This window comes from Vicia villosa, linkage group LG4, assembly GCF_029867415.1.
Source record: "Vicia villosa cultivar HV-30 ecotype Madison, WI linkage group LG4, Vvil1.0, whole genome shotgun sequence".
NCBI lineage: Eukaryota > Viridiplantae > Streptophyta > Magnoliopsida > Fabales > Fabaceae > Vicia > Vicia villosa.
In genome coordinates, this window is record NC_081183.1 from 6,883,613 (window position 1) to 6,904,593 (window position 20,981).

Genomic DNA, 20,981 nt, shown 5'->3' on the forward strand with positions numbered 1-20,981 from the left:
GCTACTGCCATGTATTCTGCCTCAGTTGTAGACATAGCTACTATGAATTGAACTGATGATTTCTAGCATATAGGTTCTCCCGCAAGAGTAATTACATACTATGTTGTAGACCTCTTACCATCCAGATCACCTACATAGTTAAAATTCACATATCTCATAAGTGATGGAATATCCTGCTCCATGATGAACATGATACCACGATCTATTGTACGCTTCAAGTACCTTAGGATCTACTTGACTGCTTTCCAATGTTGCTTCCCTGGGTTAGACATGAACTTGCACACTTGACTTACTGCTTATATCAAATTCGGTCTAGTGCAAACCATAACATACATTAAATAACCAACTACACTGGCATAAGAAAACTTAGACATATCTTCATTCTCTAAGTTTGTCTTCGGACATTTCTCCAAAGAGAGCTTAAAACGATTCGCCGATGGAGTACTTACAACCTTTGCTTTGCTCATGTCAAATCTGCTCCAAACACCTTCAACATAGCTTTTCTGAGACAATCATAATTTATTAGATCCTCTGTCCCTGTGAATTTTCATTCCAAGAATCTTCTTTGTAGCATCCAGAATCATATCAAACTCCTTACCAACTTGGTCTTCAACTCATTTACATCATGAAAATTGTTGGCAACAATCAACATATCATCAACATAAAGTAACAGGAAAATAAAAGAGCCATCATCAAGGCTCCTCAAATAAGCACAACAATCATAATCTTACATTCCTTAGCCAATCCAGAGCATGTATGAATCAAAGCTCTTGTACCACTGCCTTGGAGACTTCTTAAAGCCATACAAAGTGTTAGTTCTCTGTTTTAGGATTGGCTTAATTTTTTAAAAACAAATAATGATATTGATAATGCATTATAGAATAAGAACAGGTACAACAAGAAGTCCCACTAAAATGCTAGAACATGTTATGTTGAAGAATTTCAACATCTGGAATAAAATGTCACATGGGATGTCATGACATCATGTTTGAGCTGAAGAGAAGAGTTTTAATCGGTTATGATTTAACTACTACAAAAGAGTGTAGAATATTCATGAATATTGTGCAAATCATATAAGGCGTGATTTATTTAACAGGTCTGAAGAATCAAGAATATGCAGCAAAGAATCAATCAGAATATTCGAAGAATATATAGTCTGAAGAATCAAGAATATGCAGCAAAGAATCAATCAGAATATTCGAAGAATATATAGTTTCTAAATATGGAGACATTTTAGGAAGCTAAATATTGAAGACCTTGTTTGTAGCAGAAGTTACTGCTTATTTGTAACAGCAAATATGTTGCGATTAGAAGCCCAAGTCCAGTTAGGTATAGGTTAAGTTTTACTTATAAATATAAGGTTTTGTAACCTAGGTCGATAAGTATTGAAGATGTAGGATCCTAGGATTTGAAAGGGTTTAACTCCCGGGTTGTGGGAAGGTCACCATGTCCGTCTCAAAGCTATAAAGCAAGAGACATATTATTCACCTTAAAGCCCATAGGAAAAAGGTGTATTGTTCTTTGAGGAAGTTTTGAAGTAACTCTAAGATATGTGTTCTTAGTCAAGAGTCTTGACTAGGTATTGTCTTGTAAAGTGTGTCATTCGGTTGTTGGTTAAATAACTATTATTGGGTTGTAGCAGTTAGGTATCACTAGGTAGTGAGTGGAGGTTCTCTTGTCTTGGATGGGTTTTTGAGATAAAGATTTCATTGGGTAGTGACTAGGTAAACTAGAGGTTGTTTATTTGTAAAACGGATGTTGTTTACATAAAATAGTATTACTAATAGATGAGTCTTCTTCCTGGCTTGGTAGCCTTCAGAGTAGGTGTGTTTGTCACCGAACTGGGTCAACAATTGATTGTGTTCTTTACTTTTCAGTACTGCACAAAACTGTTTATATCTTGCATGAATCATCAATGTCAGATCAGATGTCTTAACATGAGGATCTATCATGTATTCGCCTCATAGGGCGGAAAGGATTCCTATGTAAGGATCCAACATGTAATCATCTTGAGGGGCGGAAATGATTCCTACGTAAGGATCCAGGATGTAATCACCTCGAGGAGCATAAATGATTCTTACGTGAGGATCCAACATGTAATTTCTTCGAGGAGCGACAATAATTCTTACGTGATGATTCACCATGTAATTGCCTCGAGGAGCGGAAATGTTTCTTACGTGAGGATCCAACATGTAATCGGCTCAAGTAGCGACAAGAATTTCTACGTGATGATTCAACATGTAATCGCCTCGAGGTAATCCAATGGATTTTGTATTGACTATGACAACATTTTAAGAATAGTAGTTAGACCTAATTCAACTTACAAAACTAAATTATAGGGTGGACATTTCTCCCACTTATAAACATATGTTGAAACCATATTCTATTCAATGTGGAATTCTTCGACAGCTTTTTTTTAAGCAAAGGGTAACATTAAGAAGCACTAAGGTTGCTAAAAACCAAAGAATACAACAAACGAAAAAACACTAGGATCAAGACACCAACCCTCCCAAGATCCATTAGAGCATCTCCAATGGTGCAACCCATTTTTGGGTTTTTTGTGGGACCCATTAAGCCACATCATCTTAAAGCAACTCACTTAATTTTCACTCCAATGGTGCAATTCTAAAGAATTCATATTGGGTCCCACAATTTTACTATATATTAATATTTTATTCATATTAAATTTTATTTAATTTAAAATAATAATTTAAATTATTTAAATTAAAATTAATATAAAATAAATAAATGACATATAACTAAAATGATAATTAAAATGATAATTAAAATTAATCTCAAATAAATGATAATTAAATTAATATAAAATAAATTAACAACATATAATTAAAATGATAATTAAACATAAAATTTAAAATCATAATTAAAATTAATCTCAAATACATGACATATAATTAAAAAAAATAAAAAATAAGTAACATAATAGAATTACTCAAGTTTAATTTACATCATCCTCATGTCCAAAATGTTCCCAAATATGCTCGATTAGATCTCCTTGAAGTTTGCGATGAACTTTTTTTCACGAAGAGTTGCTCTTCTTTGTAGTCTTGTTGCAAGATTCGGATGAGGACCGTTATATGTTTCCGTTGTAGAGTAGGTGTCATCTACATTATCATAAGAGTAATCAAAATCACCTCCATATGTGTGTCGTTCGTTTTCAACAATCATATTATGCAATATGGTGCAAGCATATATGGTATGATTGAGGGTTTCCATATGTCAGGCACGCGCTGGGCCACATATAATTGCAAATCGAGATTGGAGCACTCCAAATGCCCGCTCCACATCCTTTCTAGCTGATTCTTGATGTTGAGCAAATAGTTTTCTCTTTTCTCCCTGCGACATTGAAATGGTATTGACAAATGTAGCTCACTCAGAATATATACCATATGCTAAATAATACCCTATGTTATATGGAGTCCCATTGATTGTATATTGCATTAGTAGCACGTCCTTCCAAAATATCGTTAAACATAATGGATTGGTCTAGCACATTAATGTCATTATTTGAACCTGCAATACCAAAAAATGCATGCCAAATCCATAAGTATTGTGATGCCACTGCTTTAAGCATGATCGTAGATTTACCATGATCACCTCGAAAAAATTGTCCTTTCCATGCAATAGGACAATTCTTCCATTCCCAATGCATACAATCCATGGAACCTAGCATGCTTGGAAATCCACGTGACTCCCCCATTTGTAAAAGATGTTCAACATCATTGTTATTAGGCCTTCTTAAATACTCGGCCCCAAATACCTCATTCACGTCCCTTACAAATCTCTCTAAGCACTCAATTGCAATGCTTTCACCAATTCGAATATATTCGTCTACAATGTCAGTGGAAGATCCATATGCCAACATACGAATAGCAAAAGTGCACTTTTGCAATGGTGAAAGACACATTTTACCAGTTGCGTCGATCCTCATTTGAAAGCATTCATCATGATTTCCAAGGGCTTCTACAATTTGAAGAAACAAATGCCTATGCATTCTGAACCTTCTACGGAATTGGGCATCCGTGTATACTGGATTTTCTGAGAAGTAGTCGTTGAATAATCGTATATGCCCTTTCTTCACGATTCCGATCTATCAATGATCTTCTTTTTCGCCTTGATGAAATTCTAGATTGACGTTCCTTCTCGAGCATTGACAACAATAGTTCTTCATCTGTGTTGTCCATAAGTTCTTCTTCAATCACCTCCCAAAAAAGTTTGTTAAGGTTGTTTGAATTGTTTGAATCCATTGAAGTGAGAGAAGGGTGATAGAAAAATGATAGATGAGTGAGAGAATGATGAGAGAAGTGTGATAGAAAAATGATAGAAGAGTGAGAAAAGAATGGAAATATATATAAGGCTAGTTTGAATAAGGCTAGTTTGAATAACGGCTAGTTTGAATAACGGCTAGTTTGAATAAGGCTAGTTTGAATAACGGCTAGTTTGAATAACGGCTAGTTTGAATAACGGCTAGTTTGAATAACGGCTAGTTTGAATAACGGCTAGTTTGAATAACGGCTAGTGTGAATAACGGCTAGTTTGAATAATATTTAAATATAAAAAATACTAGAACATTGCATCTTATTAGAATAGTCGTTGATACATAACAAGTACTACATAATATTTAAATATAATAAATACTAGAACATTGCATATTATTACCATCCATATTTTTCCTTTAGGTTATTACAACGTTTTTCATGAAATTCACGTTGACTATCATTCATCTTAGAGGTGTCTGACATTATGAATTGCATTGCTTCAAACTCCATATTTTCCTTGACTAATGTTTTTTCTTCCTCCTTAAGTCGTGCTAGATTTTCCATTACTTCCATTCTTTTATTCCTTGTATCGGAAATAACACTAGAAGGAGGTTCAGTTGCATTTGCATTTTCCTTTGCCTTACCTTTTTCGTTTTGCCGCCTTTTGTCCCATTGGACGCTCCATTGGAGATGATGAGTTTAACTCATAACTTGAAGGTGTCTCCGAGTTTGGCGATGCCGTGTATGAACCACTAGCAGAATTCTTTGTTCTCTTTGAAGAATTTTCAGTGAATGCTCCCATCCATTTAGGTTCATCTTTTAAAAACTGCCATGCATACTCAAGATTGAATGGTGCACCTTCATCTTGTTCATAAAAAGCGTGCGCATTGATTAAGATATCTTTCTCTGATGCCCCACTTTTTTTTCCATGAACAGCTTGTTTGTAACACCCAGCAAATTTTTTAACACAACCATTTATTCGATGCCATCGAGATTTTAATTGGCCTTGTAGCTTTTCTCGTGACTGCCCACGATATTGGTTATAATTATCGGTGATTCTTAACCAAAAGCTATCGACTTTTTGATCAACTCCCACAATTGGATCCTTTGAAACATTGAGCCATGATTGCATAAGAAGTGTATCCTCTTCCCTTGTGAATACCTCTCGAGGTTTTTTTAACAGAACGCCTTTGTTCTTTTTCAATTGTAGTATTTTCAATACCAACTTGAGTTGAAAATTATGGAACTTGGCGTTCAGACATAAACCCATTTGGTGTTTCGGGTTCATGATGAGAAAAATTCACCCCATGAGTATTTATCTGTGGTCTAAAATAAATATTTGGGTTGTTTGGTGGCGGAAAAAATAGGGTAGAGTTTGTTGGCGGTGGGGGAAATTGAGAATTTTGCAGATTAGAATTTTGCTGATTTTGCATGAGATGGAACATAGATGGTTGAAAATTATATTGATTAGGGTCCATTTGCCCTTAACAATAATAATTTGAACTAAGAAGATGAAAAATTTGGTAAAATATATGATCAATTGAAGGCTAATAAGAAGAAATTGTGAGAGAAAAATTAAAATACTATAAGTAAGGAATAAATTTATGAGATAAAATTTGACTAACATTTGCTTCCATTCATAACCAAAAAAATTATAAAAAAAATTTAAAAAAGAAAAAGAGGCGTTGAACAACAACAGCTTTTAAGTTATATTATTTTTTTATTGAAAAGTACCGTTGCTTTGCACTATTACGTTTGCATGGCTGGCGCACTTCAATTTCCAAACCTTTCTTCCAGCCGGCGTACGAAACGGTAAAAAATTACCGTTGGAGATGGTCTTACAAACCCCCTTGAAAAACACTAATAAGCAATCTCAAGAGATCAATTTAATCAAATTTAAACCATCGAAGGAAGACGCCACTAGGCTATTAAAGATAATATCATTCCTACACTTCCACATGATCCAACAAAAAATCAAACCAAATAAACAACCCAAATCTAACGGGAACACCGCTTTACAAGAAGAATCCAATCAAAAAATATGTTCCAAAATAGAATCAACCCAAAAAACATTTACCAACCAGAGCCAAGTGAACAATTTATTCCACCACAACTTTGTAAATTGACTAACAGTATAAGAACTTTTTAAATATAAATTTCCCAAAAATATTAATTGCTTAAAAATAATAGTTTTTCAAATTTAATTTTACGATTTTAGACCCTAACAATGCTATTTTTGGGTTCAATTAATCTATCCATCTTCTTGATAATAAAATATTGTTACTGCTAACAATGCTGAAATAGCACTAATTATGCATTTTTTGGAACAATATTTTTGCTAGAATGCTATATGTAGCTTAAGAAATAATCATGAAGGGATCGCGAATATTAACAAACCAATGCAAAATAAGAGTTTGTTTGAGCGAATTCATGCAATGCTGGTACAACAGAAGGAAGTTGTAAGTTAGAGTTGAATCGTGATGCAATGCTAAAAATATCATTTTCCTTTATTTATATTCAATCTTAATTATGTTTCTTTCTCAATAAGTGGAAGCCACAATGGCTTTTCTCATGGAAATTATTATTGGTGTATTATCGGTTGTATGCTTTTGCTTTCTTCTCTTGAAATGTAATGGATTAAGGTATAGGAAGAATGGCTTGCCACCTGGTACAATGGGGTGGCCAGTTTTTGGAGAGACAACTGAGTTTCTTAAACAAGGTCCAAATTTTATGAAAAATCAAAAAGCAAGGTAAAATCTTCATACGACTTTCTCTTATGTTTTGATTTTGTATGTTTAATTAACTTTTCCTATGTTCACATTGCACAAGTTGGTAAAAAATTATTACCTTTTAGCTGGGGTCAAAATATTTAATTAATAATTTTTTTAAACATAAGGGTATTTAACATTTACAATTTAGAAAATCAAAATTAAACAAAAATAATTGTAGGTATTTAAGTGAAGAATTTAAAATAACTTAACTTTTTAAAGAAAAAATTTACTTTTAAATATGTAGTAGATGGTAAATATATCACTTATATATATTTGTTTAAGAAGGGAAGGAGGGGTCGGAGTCCATCCTTACCTTCGTTATATAAATCTCTGATAGATTTTTTATTTTTTTTTAAAGGCTTTATTATCTTCTATTTTCTGACATTAAAATTTACCCTTTGTGGTTAGTTCAATAATTCGTAAATTTAACTAAATCACATTATTTGACATTAACATTTATTTTTTGTGGTTAGTTCAATAATTCGTAAATGTAACTAAATCACATTATGTAATTTTGTTTCGAATAATATTTTGATTTTGTTATTACAAAGACAATATGTTATTATGATCTTGTCAAAGTTATCACAATTATAAGAGGATATTTTGTTATTTCGTTGTATGATAGATATAAGAACATTGATTATTTTGCAAAAATGTTTTTAAAAGGAGGGGGAGGTTTGGGTTTGGAAGAAGTTTATTAGTTTGCAAAGGCTTTTTTTTAGAGGCTCTAAAAGAGGGGAGAAGGTTGTTTGTATGAAGTGGAAGGATATGTGAGTAAATAGAAATGGACGATTCTTGAGAATGTGTCTTTGTTATGTAGAGATATTAGTTCAGTTAGATATGGATCACTGGGTTTCAGAAATCAATTGGGGTGTAGATAAGGAGACGTGAGGAGGGTGAAAGAGTTAGGCACTTCTAAATGTGTAGTGTTCTCTTAGCACTTATGTTGGATATGGTTTGACGAGATCGGGAAGATGCTTGCGTTTGAAAATTAGATCTGACATTGGGCTCTTCAGTGAGATTTTCTTATGATAATCTATTGGCTTCGACTCGTTCTGAGGAAGTTAGGTTAGAGAGGGTGTGTGTAGGGCCTTACTAGGATTTAAAAGAGTTGGGCGTTGTCTAAAGTCGTAGTGTTCTTTTGTCAGTTATTTCAGAACAGATTGTTGACTAGGCAGAATCTCTTGAGGCGTCATAGTGTGTCTAGTTCTATAAATTTGAGGAGTGGAGTGAGCATGGGGTAGGTGGAGTGAGCAGGTCATCTTTTTTGTTTTATGTGAAGTCGTCTTAGTTATTAAGGATAAAGTGTATTGATGGAGGGCTGCTGGGGCCTTTTCAATATTCAATTTTAGGATTCTTTGAATTATTCCAGGGCCTTGGTCAAGGCTAGGGGCGGCAAAACGGGACGTGGTCCGCCGGGCCGGCCCGCGCACCCGCCAAAAAATGGCGGGTTGGGTTGGGATTTTAGGCCCGACGCTCGCCAAAGCCCGCCCCGCCAAAACCCGCCGCCCGCCATACCCGCCCCGCCAAAGCCCGCCCCTCCTCCAAAACTCACTCTTTTTAAAGTTAATTCTAGTAATTGCAATTCTTGATGGTTTATTTTATACAATTATTTATAAATATATATAATATTTTTTTAAGTAAATTTGTTAAAAAGTTGTTTTTATAAAAGATTGTTTTAAAAAATAAGTAAAAATTTTAATTAAAAGGTAAAAAAAGCCTATTAATCTATTAAAAACTATACAAATAAAAATAGGCGGATAAGCCCGCCGCCCGCCAACCCGCCTTCTTGGCGGGGCGGGCATGATTTTTATGCCTATTTTACTTAGCGGGCATGCCCGCCCCGCTCCTTTTTTGGCGGACATAAGACGGGGCGGGCGGCCCGTTTTGCCACCCCTAGTCAAGGCACACATGTGTCTTTAGCTCTAGTCTCGATGTGGTAATATGTGGTCATGACTATTTAGAAAATACAAAAAAAATTTATTTTTTTGTTATAAAAACTTGGCAGTTAATCACTAGATGTCTTTGATTATTAATTTGGTGTGAAAGTGGATTCATGCATTTGCTCCGAATTTGCTCCGGATTATGGAGTTTCTCTACTTGATTAGTTGTAGAATTTCTTAAGTGGTTGGGCTAACAGGGAGTGTTAGGTGGTCACTTGCCCTTCTATTTTCTTTTAGTGATTATTCTATTATTTTGCTCTTCGGTCTTTTGTTCGACCTAGGTGTTGTCGAATTTGTTGTTCTTGCACACTATTGGTGCTCTTTATTTCTCTTGTATATTTTGTAACTTTGTTTCTCCTTTATATTTATATTTTGTTTCTGTTTTGCTATTAAAGTATTTGTTTAATTTAAAACAAATCTTGTATGGTATTTTATTTTTTTTTATTTTAATAATAAACGGAAAAAAGCAAAATAGTTATAGGATGCATATGATGCCTATGTGAGAGATATTTTTCTTAGTTATTAATGTTTCTTAAATTAGTCAAACTTGGTATGAATTAAACATTGTAGATGCATTGCACTTTAACTTAAAAAATAATTAATTGTTAAGTTTTTTTCTTACTTTATCTTAATGGTAGGTATGGAAGTTTTTTCAAATCACACATATTTGGAAGTCCTACAATTATTTCAATGGATGAAGAGCTTAATAGATACATATTAATGAATGAATCAAAAGGTCTTGTTGCTGGATATCCTCAATCTATGTTAGATATCTTAGGAAATTCTAACATTGCAGCTGTTCATGGCTCAGCTCATAAGTTCTTGAGAGGAGCACTTTTATCACTTGTTAGCCCACAAATGTTAAGAGATATAGTTTTGCCAAGAATTGATCGCTTTATGAGTTCTCAATTAAGTAATTGGGATGGCAAAATCTTCAACCTTCAAGATCATACTAAAGAGGTTTGTACCATTATACTAATTTAATTTAGTTTAATTTTAACTCGACTTAAAAGTTGAACCAAAACCGATCTTAGTAATCATAAGCCGATACTATATATTTACGATATAGTTGTGTTTTTTTGTTCTGATTCAAGAAATTTAAAGCAATTGAACTATAATTTAATGTTTTGTCGAATTAAATTTGGTTCGATTTTTAAAAGCATTGTTAAGATTTTATAACTAATTGATAAAAATTATTGAACATTTCAACAGGTGATATTCCTCTCAATTATGGATCAGATTGCAAGTATAGACCCAACATCAAGAAGAGCTGATTATTTCAAGAAACATTTTTTTAAACTTGTTTTAGGAACCCTTTCTCTACCTATTAATCTTCCTGGAACAAATTACCGCAATGGAGTTCAGGTTTGATCATTGATCTTTTTCACATTTTAGTGCTAATTGATTATATCTGCATGCTTATTTTTTCACGAAACACTGACACAAACACAAGATACGCGAACATCAAATATAAATTTAACATTGCTAATAAAGCAAAAAGTGAAAGTAATTGACTGTAACCACGTGTGTTTGTGTCAGATGTGTAGGATATAAACACGCATTCGGTAAGAATATTTTGTGCTACTTTTTTAATACAGCTAAATTTGACTATGTTTTGCAGGCAAGGAAGGATTTACTTAGCATGTTGAGAAAAATACTAGAGGAAAGAAAAGCATCAAATGAAAGCTACAAAGACATGCTTAGTTGTTTAATGAAAACAGATGAAAATAAGTACAAACTAAATGATGATGAAATCCTTGACCTAGAACTTACACTTATGTATTCTGGTTATGAAACTGTTTCAACCACAACTATGATGGCTCTCAAATTTCTCCATGACAATCCCAAAGCTCTTGAAGAAATTAGAGTGAGTACAAAATTCAATTATTTACTTAATTATAATACAAACATTTTCAATTAAAATTAATGTGATAAATTTTGTATGGATTATGTTGCAGAAAGAGCACTTGGCCATAAGAGAGAAGAAAAAGCCAAATGAACCAATTGATTATGATGATATTAAATCAATGAGGTTTACTCGTGCGGTAAGATTGTATGCATTTTCAATGACTTAATTAAGATAAATTATTTCTAAAATTGTTAATAATATATTTTTTTAACAATTTTTTATATATATTTTTCAGGTGATTTTTGAAACATCTAGATTGGCCACAGTAGTTAATGGAGTTCTACGGAAAACCAATAAAGATGTGGAACTAAATGGTACGTTTTATTTATTTATTTATTTATTTATTATTATTATTATTATTATTATTATTATTATTATTATTATAATTATAATTATTAAGATTATTATTATTTAATTTCACTTACTATTTTTCACATCAATTCAATAAAAAAATAAATAAGAATGTGATTTTCCCCAAAATTCTTTGTTATTTTAGAATGAATTAAAATACTAATTAGAGATGATGATTTTGAAACAGAAAAGATACAAAAAGAAATGGATGAATTTGGGTAGAGCATTAAATAATTTTTCATATTATTTTTGAAAAAAAATAGTATTTATAATATCTATGTTTTTATTTTCAGGTTACTTAATTCCTAAAGGATGGAGAATTTATGTTTATACAAGAGAGATAAATTATGACCCTTTAATATATACTGAACCATTAACATTCAATCCATGGAGATGGATGGTTAGTAAAAGAAGCCTTTCTTTTTTTAATGCATAAAAATAAAAATCTATATCATTGATATGATATAATTCAAAATGGAAATGCAGGAGAAGAATTCTGAAACACACAATTACTTCTTGCTATTTGGAGGTGGCACTAGACTTTGTCCTGCAAAAGAGTTGGGAATCACAGAAATTTCAACTTTTTTGCACTACATTCTAACTAGATACAGGTGATTAGTTTTTAATATAAAATCTAAACCTTAAATTTTTTGATGATTTGAATATTTTATTAATATGTATTTAATGTTGATTGTAGGTGGGAAGAAATAGGAGAAACTAAACTAGAGAAATTTCCTAGAGTTCAAGCACCAAATGGAATGCACATGAGATTTTCATCTTACCAGCAGTTCTGAGACTAGTATTTAAACTTGTGCGACACAAGCAAAAATTATTTTCAAAATTATGACATGTAAAATATAATCTATAAGTAACATATTTGTAATTAGATCAGATAAACTGAATACATTATAGTAATGTATAATATTTAATGGAAGCATAGTACTTTATCACATACTTGAATACTACCAAATCTAGTTTATATTATTCATATACATATGGAAGTTCCACTCTTCCCTTTTGACAGAAAATTGAAAATTCAATATTGCATTGAGAGGTCTTGCCCTTTTAGACCTTTCCTTCAACCCTACTTTAGCCATGCACTACTTATATGTATCATAATCCTATGTGAGATAGAGAATCGAACTCTAATATGGTCAAAAGATAGCTTTTAGGTTCAACAATTCGACAGGATTTTAACATGTCGTCGAAGCTTGTTTACATGAGGTAGTTGAAGTCGAAGTATGCTAAGATTGTAAGCATGTCGAATTGGGTCTGTTTGTTATGCCAATTGTTTAAGTTAACTCATTCCCTAAGTTAGCTTGTGTAATGAGTCTATGTGGAAAAGTCCATTAGTTTAGTGTGTTAATTTTCTTATAAATAGCATACTAGTCTCTCATCATTGCACAATACAAATCCTAATCAGGATGAGAAAGGTTATTTGTTATTATGTAAAACTTGTATTTTTGTTTCAAAGAGAAAATAAAGAATAACAGTTTAAAACCAATTCATTGTGTTCTTCGTGCTTCCCTCTTTTATACCCTTGTGGGTTTCTTGCTGATAAAGAAACCGATTATACTTTGTTATTCTGGCATCGTTTTCACAATAAATTGGTGCAGAGCGTGGAGAAGATGCCTTCAACAAAGTATGAAATTGAAAAGTTCACCAGAGTGAACGATTTCTCTCTATGGCTCTTGAAAATGAAAGTCCTATTTGTTCAGCAGGATTGGTTAGAAGCATTGAAAGGGGCCGCAGTCATGGACGTTGCATTAACGGAGAAGGAGAAAACGACTATGGTAGAGAAAACCCACATCTCCATTTTATTGAACCTTGGTGATAAGGTTCTCCGACAAGTTTCGAAGGAGACAAATCGTCGGGTTTATGGGTGAAACTACAAAGTTTTTACATGACCAAATCGTTGGTGAATCACCTCTATCTGAAGTAAGCTCTGTATTCATTCAAGATGAATGAAGACAACGTTCTAGCTGAGCAGTTGGATATGTTCAACAAGCTGATTCATGATCTTGAAAATATCGATGTGAAGATCGTGGATGAGGATCAAGCGTTGTTGTTGTTGTGTGCTTTTCTTAGATCACATGCTCACTTCAGATATCGGTGTGCTTTTCTATGACCTTTGAAGAAGTTCAATTAGCCTTGTATTCTAAGAATTTCAACAAATGAAAAGAGCACAAGCCATCTTCGACTGGTAAAGGCTTGTCGGTTAAGAAGAAATTCACAAAGAGAGACAACAAGTTCGAAAAGAAGAAGGGTGATGCATATGGTATTCTATGTTATCACTGTACGAAGGAGGGTCATATAAGGAAGGTATGCCCCGAAGGCTTGTCGGTTAAGACGAAAGTCAGTAGAAGTTTTATAGTGGTGATGCATATGGCATTCTATGTTATCACTATACAAAAGAGGGTTATATAAGGAAGGTATGCCCTAAACGCTTGAAAGACCATGGAGGAAAGGATAATGGAAATGTAACACCCCATTTCCCCATCGTAAATTAAATAATTAATTAGAGTAAATAAAATATCAAACAACATCAAATGGGATGCTACATCATCAACATCATATGAATTGCTCAGATATTTAAACAAAGAAACATAACACGTTAGTGTAGATGAACCGATACTAAAATCACCTTTTGTTCAAATTTCAATTTTATAACACAACGGAAATAATTCATGCATAGTACTTCATCATCTTCGAATACAACTTAAAAGAAATTCCAACATCACAATAATGTAAAAGAGAATTCACAATCTTCTCAATAATTCCAATAGCAATCATAATCAAAAGAATCGTAAAATAAGCGTTCATCCCCTGGTGTTACGTATCAGAGCAAAACCCGACTCGATCTACGCAATACTGTTGAAAGAGTATTGTGGTGTACTTTTCGTTTTATATCGTATCCACAGGGATTATTGCGATTTCATCGACCTAAGTTTGTATGTTTCCTTATAAATATATGCTTATGAACTTGCTAACGATCAATATAATTATGTATCGACACCTATATCGTCTGTGTCCGCAATGATATAGCTAGAATTACCGTATTGTTTAACCGACGATTTCTCCACCGTTTAAACAATACAAATAACGTTTTAAAACCGATACTTAGTAAACATCAAACTCTAAATCCATGTCCGCAACTTATAGTTTGAAAGATGATGAGTTAGGTCTAGATACAAACATTGATGTCTCAAACATTTATACCAAAGAAAAGCTTTAATAAACAAACTAAACCATCTATATTGATCATCACTTGTTCATACACATATATTCACAAGAAAAACATACAAAAGGCTAGGAAGATTACATCTTATCTTGATACAAAAAGGATTTAGCTATCCATGAGAATGGTAGCTTGCACAAGAAGGAAAGGATGAAGCTCAACAAGCATCAAAGGCGATTAATCGACGATCAAGGCTTCCAATCTTCAACTCTATGTTTGCTACAGTGTATTATGCTCTTGGTTCTCTCTAAAATATCTCTACTACTCCTAAAAGTGATCTGTCCATAAACTAAATAAACAAAGTTTCGCAGACCGCGCTTAGCGCGGTGCAGCCCGCTAAGCGCGCTATCCAAAATTTCTTAAACCGCCCAACCGCGCTAAGCGGGCTCCAGACCTCGCTTAGCGCGGAACTCTCTGCCAGAACTTCCTTCTTTTCTTCAAAAGCGCGCTTAGCGGGCTCCACCTCGCTTAGCGCGCTACCTCTTTTCAGCAATCTTTGGCTCTGGTCTTGGAACATCTTCAAAGTGCTTTTTCCATGGTCCAAGCTTCCAATTATCTATAAAAACTACAAAATCCAACATAGATTGCAAAGATAAGAACTATTCAACAATAATATAAATATAAGAATAAATATATACCAAATGACAATAAAATACTACTATTAACTACAAAAAGACTTGAGAGTTACCCAAAATTACTTAAGATATTTACACAAATTGGTAACCAACAACTCTCCCCAAATTAAACCTTTGTTTGTCCTCAAACAAAACAAATACAACCAAGAAATCACAAGCTAAGACAAAAACAATTGGGTGGTTCAAATTCCATAAGCACACAAGTAACATCTTAATTACCTTTACTAAAATAACACCATGATGCAGATACTAATACTAAATACATATTTGATGTCAAAAATTCCTAAAACAAACTAAGTTCAAAATTGAATCACAACCTACACATTTCTCTAGTAAGAGACAAAATTGAGGACCTAACACTCACACAACAATGTCGCCAACATCCAGAATTAATTATGCATTCATCTACACAACATTTATATAAAAAGCGTAAAAGCAAGAATCACAAAGACTTTAGGGTTGAAACTTGGGTTGGTTAACAAGGAAGTGTCATTTCTCAAGGCCAGTGAAACAAAAGGGGTCAATTCCTAAGAGAGCATTCAAATCATGATTATATCCACACATCCTTATCAACCGATCACACAATTTTATTGCTCAAGAGTTCATCTTTTTATTTTAAAGGAACTAGCTATATACAAAGCTCTTTTCTTTTCCTTTTTCTTTTTCTTTTTCTTTTTCTTTTCCTTTTTTTTTTCTTTTTCTCTCTTGAGCAATTATTTATTTTCTTCTACACACCAATACAACCAAGATAAAAATTTTATTCTCCCCAACTTGAATATTACCACCACATAATCACGAATGCTCCCTATTCTAAGGCGAAAAGGAATCCATCCTAACCACATTTCATGGTACTTTTCAAGGTTAAAAGAAAGTCATCAAGATTCAAATCAAAAATCGGCAATTATAAGGCATGACATGATACCGATTGAATCTTGGCAAAATGGCTCAAAGTGGTTAGCAAAAACTCACACACTCACCGGGTAGGTTATATTTGGAAGAGAAGTTATACTCGTAATGCGAAACAAAATGCTTTGATCACTTTCATGCTTTACACAATTAAATAAAACCGCAAGATTAAACATAATGAACACGAGTTAAACGCACATTGTTGGTAACCACAAAATAATATATATATGTACAATGGAAAGGCTCCTCACACTAGTTTTAGAGCTAAAATGATTCATTATTGAACTATATTTGTTAAAGAAAATATGACATCTAATTTGTACAATTACAAGTATCTACTTCATGGCATATTAAAGAAACGATAAAAATGTACCTTGTACGTACTAATTTCACATTATATCATCACCGCCCCAATTGGATGTAAAACTTGCTCCCTCAAGGAAACACTTTCACAAGGACAATCAAAAATTAAAAGAAAACAATTGCATATGTTCATAGAAATAAAAGCAATTAAACTAAAAACTTAATAATTTAAAACAAACACCAAAAGGTGTCACAATATCCAAAAAGGCATAGCAATGCCTAAGGTTCAAAATACCTCATCCTATACAAGGATGGAACAAAACATAACAAAGCTAATAAAAAAACTAGTACTAAATATACTATAGCACTAAACATAAAATATAAAACTACTCATCCTCATCCTGATTTTCTTCCACATTTTCATCCTCGCCACCACCTTCCTCCTCCTCAGGAAATGGACTGACCTCAGGCCAATTAGCATAATCCACCAAGTCTTGGCGAGAACTCCACGGATGAGCCACATGAGGCTCCATCATCTGTAACCTCAGCTGAGACATAGAATCATGCATAAACATGAAAGCTCTCTGATGTGCCATATGAAATGCCAAGTTCTCCTCTCTATCAGGATCACTACGGCGGCGAGCAGGGCGAGCAGCAGCAACAGGAACAGCAGTCAACCTGGATAAACAATAACGCTCAATAAAAGTATCATCAATAAAAGTGTCAATAGACACAAGACCCTCAGAAGGAATCTGCACTCTTGCTTTCTTGCACAGATTCATGATCAAACCAGGAAAAATCAGCTTGCAAGGAGCACGATCACCATGCCGAGTTCCACTCAAAGAAACCCTCTTCAGCTCATTCGCAATAATGCGAGTAATATCAATCGGCTCATGCTCAATCATACGAGCAACCAAAGCAGCAGACTCGGCAGGCAAAGAGGAAGTGTGACTCCTAGGCCTCAAATTATGAAGGACCACAGACATGAGAATCTGAGCATTTGTAGACAATGACTTCCTAGAAAACTTCTGGGGCTGCAGTGAAGGATTAAGATCATAAGTCTGCCCCCTCGAACACAAGACCTCCCTCAGATGCTCCCAATCAAAATTACCCCTTGCCAATTGCACATGATACCCTCACAGCTCACCATCCTCAAAAGGTAATTGAGTTCCAAGAAACTCACGGATAGCCTGACGAGAAAAATCAATTTCCTTACCACGCACCCAAGTTTTGAACTCAAAGGGAACACCTTCAACCGGAAATTCCTCATTTGGAACAGCATTAGCATAGAACTCTCTTACAATCTCCAAATGAAACTTAGGTGCAGGCTCACAAAGCTTAAGCCAACCATACTCCTCAATGGTGTTATGACACCACCCATAGGTTCCCTCAGGATTGATTCTCACAATTCGCTCTGGCCACCATGTCCTAACCTCTAACTTCTTGTACCTCTCCTCTTGGACATGACTCTTAAAACGGTTATGATTAAACGGAATAGCCCTAGGTGCTTGAGAAGAGCTGCCACCTTCGGTTCCGGACTTTCTTTTCTTAGAGCCTAGGAATTTCGGTCCCATCTGAAATGATTAAAGAAATAGCACACAAAAACCAATATGTTAACACATTTCCTAACACAAAAAAAATAAAATAAACAGCCCTAAAAGAATCAAAGACAATACCACTCCCCCCTGCATCAAACAAGAACAGGCAGAAGAGGGGATTTTTCTGAAATCCCCAGACCGCGCTAAGCGCACCTACCGCGCTAAGCGGGCTCTGCGATTTGCAGAAAAAATTCCCTGCGAACCAGGGTTGCAACCAAACATTTCCAGCACCCAAATTCTATTCTAAACATGTACAAGGCACTGGAAATCAGATTAAATCACTAAGTTTTCAAAACACAAACCCTAACCACAAAATTTCTATTCCTAATCTACAATTAAACCCTAATATATAAAACAAGCATAAAGAAATAGCAGAGGAAATGGAGAAGAAGAAGCTGCTTACCTTGATGATGATGAAGAAAGAGCAAAGACTAAAATGGAGAAACAAAGAGAGGAATTTCTTTAGGAGAGCAAAATGAGGGAAATGAGGCAACAAAACCTCAAAACCCTATTTTCTCCAATCGGAAACGCGCTGGGCCGGGCCAAAAAACAAAGGCCCAAAATTTCAAAAATATTTTTTTTTCTGAAAACCAACCCGCGCTAAGCGGGGTATGAAGCGCGCTAAGCGCGCAAGTCTCTGGAACTAAGGGTTCCAAAATTTCACAAGCGCGCTAAGCGGGCTAGAACGCGCTAAGCGCCCTTGACAGAACACAGAAAAATTTTTCTTTCTACCAGCATGTGAAACTTTACCGGTAGACTGATTTTGACTCGACCAGAACGCAAAAAACATAAACGGTAAAATATACATAAAACAAGCTGAATATTTACAAATTGGGGTGCCTCCCAATAAGCGCTTTGTTTAACGTCGGTCAGCTCGACGGTCAAAGGCAATCAAGGATCACCGAACGATAAAACACAAGTTTCACGATTAAAATCGCTTCCTCGATAAACCTTCAACCTCTGACCATTAACTACCCATTCTTGTTTTGATTTTTGGTCCTCTATCACAATAGCCCCATGGCTTCTAACCTCTTTGACCAAAAACGGTCCGGACCATTTAGACTTCAACTTTCCTGGAAAAAGTCTTAACCGGGAATTGAAGAGTAAAACTAATTGCCCTACCTTAAAGTCTTTCATTCTAATTTTACTATCATGATAGAATTTGGTCTTTTCCTTGTAAATCGAATTAGACTTATAGGCATGCAATCTCATCTCTTCCAACTCATTTAATTGGATTTTTCTTCTCTCTCCACACAACTTGTGGTCAAAATTCAAAAGCTTCAAGGCCCAATATGCCTTATGTTCTAGTTCTACGGGAAGGTGACAACTTTTACCATACACCATTTGGAATGGTGTAAGACCGATCGGTGCTTTGAAAGCGGTCCGATATGCCCACAAGGTTTCATCAAGCTTCATTGACCAATCCTTCCTAGAACTAGACACAGTTTTCTCAAGAATTCTCTTAATTTCTCTATTGGTCCTCTCAACTTGCCCATTAGTTTGTGGATGATATGGAGTAGCCACCTTGTGCTTTACTCCATATTGCTCCAACACTTTTTCAAGCGGGGCATTACAAAAATGAGATCCACCCTCACTAATTATTACTCTTGGCGAGCCAAACCGCGAAAATATATTTTTCTTCAGAAATTTAATCACGGTCTTACCATCCGCTTTGGGTGAAGCAATCGCTTCCACCCATTTAGACATATAATCCACAGCTACCAAGATGTATTCATTTGACATTGAGGAAGGGAATGGTCCAACAAAGTCAATACCCCAACAATCAAATACCTCAACTTCTACAATACTTTGGAGGGGCATTTCCTCTCTTTTCCCTATTCCACTAGTTCTTTGACAACTGTCGCATGAGGCAACATGGTGGTAAGCATCTTTGAACAAAGTAGGCCACCAAAATCCCGATTGAAGGACTTTTGTGGCCGTACGCAAACCATTAAAATGACCACCATAAGGCGAATTGTGGCAATGCCACAAGATGCTTTTTGACTCCTCATCAGCGACACATCTTCTCAAAAGATTGTCACTACTCAACTTAAACAAGTGAGGATCATCCCAAACATAAAAATTAGCATCGTTCAAAAACTTTTTTCTTTGATTCCAAGTTAGATCCTCAGGTATCCAGTCGGATGCTTTGTGGTTAGCCATATCCGCGAACCAGGGTCTAACTTCCTGTACCATGTACTGTTTTTCATCCGGGAATTCTTCCCTCACTTCTTTTTCATTGTTTGTTACCTCGGTATTCGCTAACCGAGACAAATGATCCGCAATCAAATTTTCTGTACCTTTCTTATCTCTCACTTCAAGATCAAATTCTTGAAGCAAAAGAATCCACCGAATAAGCCTCTGTTTTGAATCAGGTTTGGTGAGAAGATATTTGATTGCGGCATGATCTGTATAACACACCACTTTAGAACCAATGAGGTAAGGACGAAACTTTTCCAATGCAAATACAATTGCGAGCAATTATTTTTCGGTGGTGGCATAGTTAACCTGTGCCTCATTTAAAACTTTGCTCGCATAATGTATAGCATGGAATGGCTTGTTCTTCCTTTGGCCTAAGACCGCACGAACCGCATAGTCACTAGCATCGCACATGAGTTCAAACTCAAGCGACCAATTAGGAGCGACAATTATGGGTGTGGTGGTCAAATTTTCTTTAAGTTCTAGGAAAGCTTTTAGACATGATTCATCAAAATTAAATTCCATACCTTTGTTGAGCAAATTGCTCAAAGGCTTTGCGACCTTGGAGAAATCCTTGATGAATCTTCTATAGAACCCAGCATGTCCCAAAAAGCTCCTTATGCCTTTCACATTCACCGGAGGGGGAAGCTTTTCAATAACCTCGATTTTTGCCGGATCGACCTCAAGCCCCTTTGAAGATACCTTGTGGCCAAGAACAATCCCATCCGTTACCATGAAAGTGCATTTCTCCCAGTTGAGAACCAAATTTGTTTCAATACATCTTTCCATCACCACATCAAGGTTCTTCAAGCACAAGTAAAATGACGACCCGTACACAAAAAAATCATCCA

The 20,981-nt window shown here is 34.9% G+C and overlaps 2 protein-coding genes and 1 pseudogene across 2 annotated transcripts; 1 reads left to right on the top strand and 2 right to left on the bottom strand.

Annotated features, from left to right (window-relative positions):
* Window positions 1-3,427: 3,427 nt before the first annotated feature.
* On the bottom strand, window positions 3,428-4,012 carry LOC131596738 (uncharacterized). The gene has a single exon (XM_058869481.1). The coding sequence runs from the start codon at window positions 4,010-4,012 to the stop codon at window positions 3,428-3,430; it is 585 nt and encodes a 194-aa protein (XP_058725464.1).
* Window positions 4,013-4,673: 661 nt separating this feature from the next.
* LOC131598752 (glutathione S-transferase T2-like) lies at window positions 4,674-5,755 on the bottom strand (annotated as a pseudogene).
* A 1,081-nt stretch (window positions 5,756-6,836) lies between these two features.
* Window positions 6,837-12,055, top strand: LOC131598753 (cytochrome P450 85A-like). The gene is made up of 9 exons (XM_058871327.1): window positions 6,837-7,027; window positions 9,630-9,951; window positions 10,204-10,356; window positions 10,613-10,858; window positions 10,950-11,036; window positions 11,136-11,214; window positions 11,545-11,651; window positions 11,738-11,862; window positions 11,949-12,055. The coding sequence occupies exons 1-9, from the start codon at window positions 6,837-6,839 to the stop codon at window positions 12,043-12,045; spliced, it is 1,407 nt and encodes a 468-aa protein (XP_058727310.1). The 3' UTR covers window positions 12,046-12,055.
* The last annotated feature ends 8,926 nt before the right edge of the window (window positions 12,056-20,981 follow it).

Excerpts from the sequence above, each read along its gene's own strand:
- LOC131596738 (XM_058869481.1), bottom strand. The coding sequence starts at position 4,012 with ATGCATAGGCATTTGTTTCTTCAAATTGTAGAAGCCCTTGGAAATCAT.
- LOC131598753 (XM_058871327.1), top strand. The coding sequence starts at position 6,837 with ATGGCTTTTCTCATGGAAATTATTATTGGTGTATTATCGGTTGTATGC. Across the intron at positions 7,028-9,629 it reads ATGAAAAATCAAAAAGCAAG|GTATGGAAGTTTTTTCAAAT; the intron begins GTAAAATCTTCA and ends TCTTAATGGTAG. Across the intron at positions 11,863-11,948 it reads TACATTCTAACTAGATACAG|GTGGGAAGAAATAGGAGAAA; the intron begins GTGATTAGTTTT and ends TGTTGATTGTAG.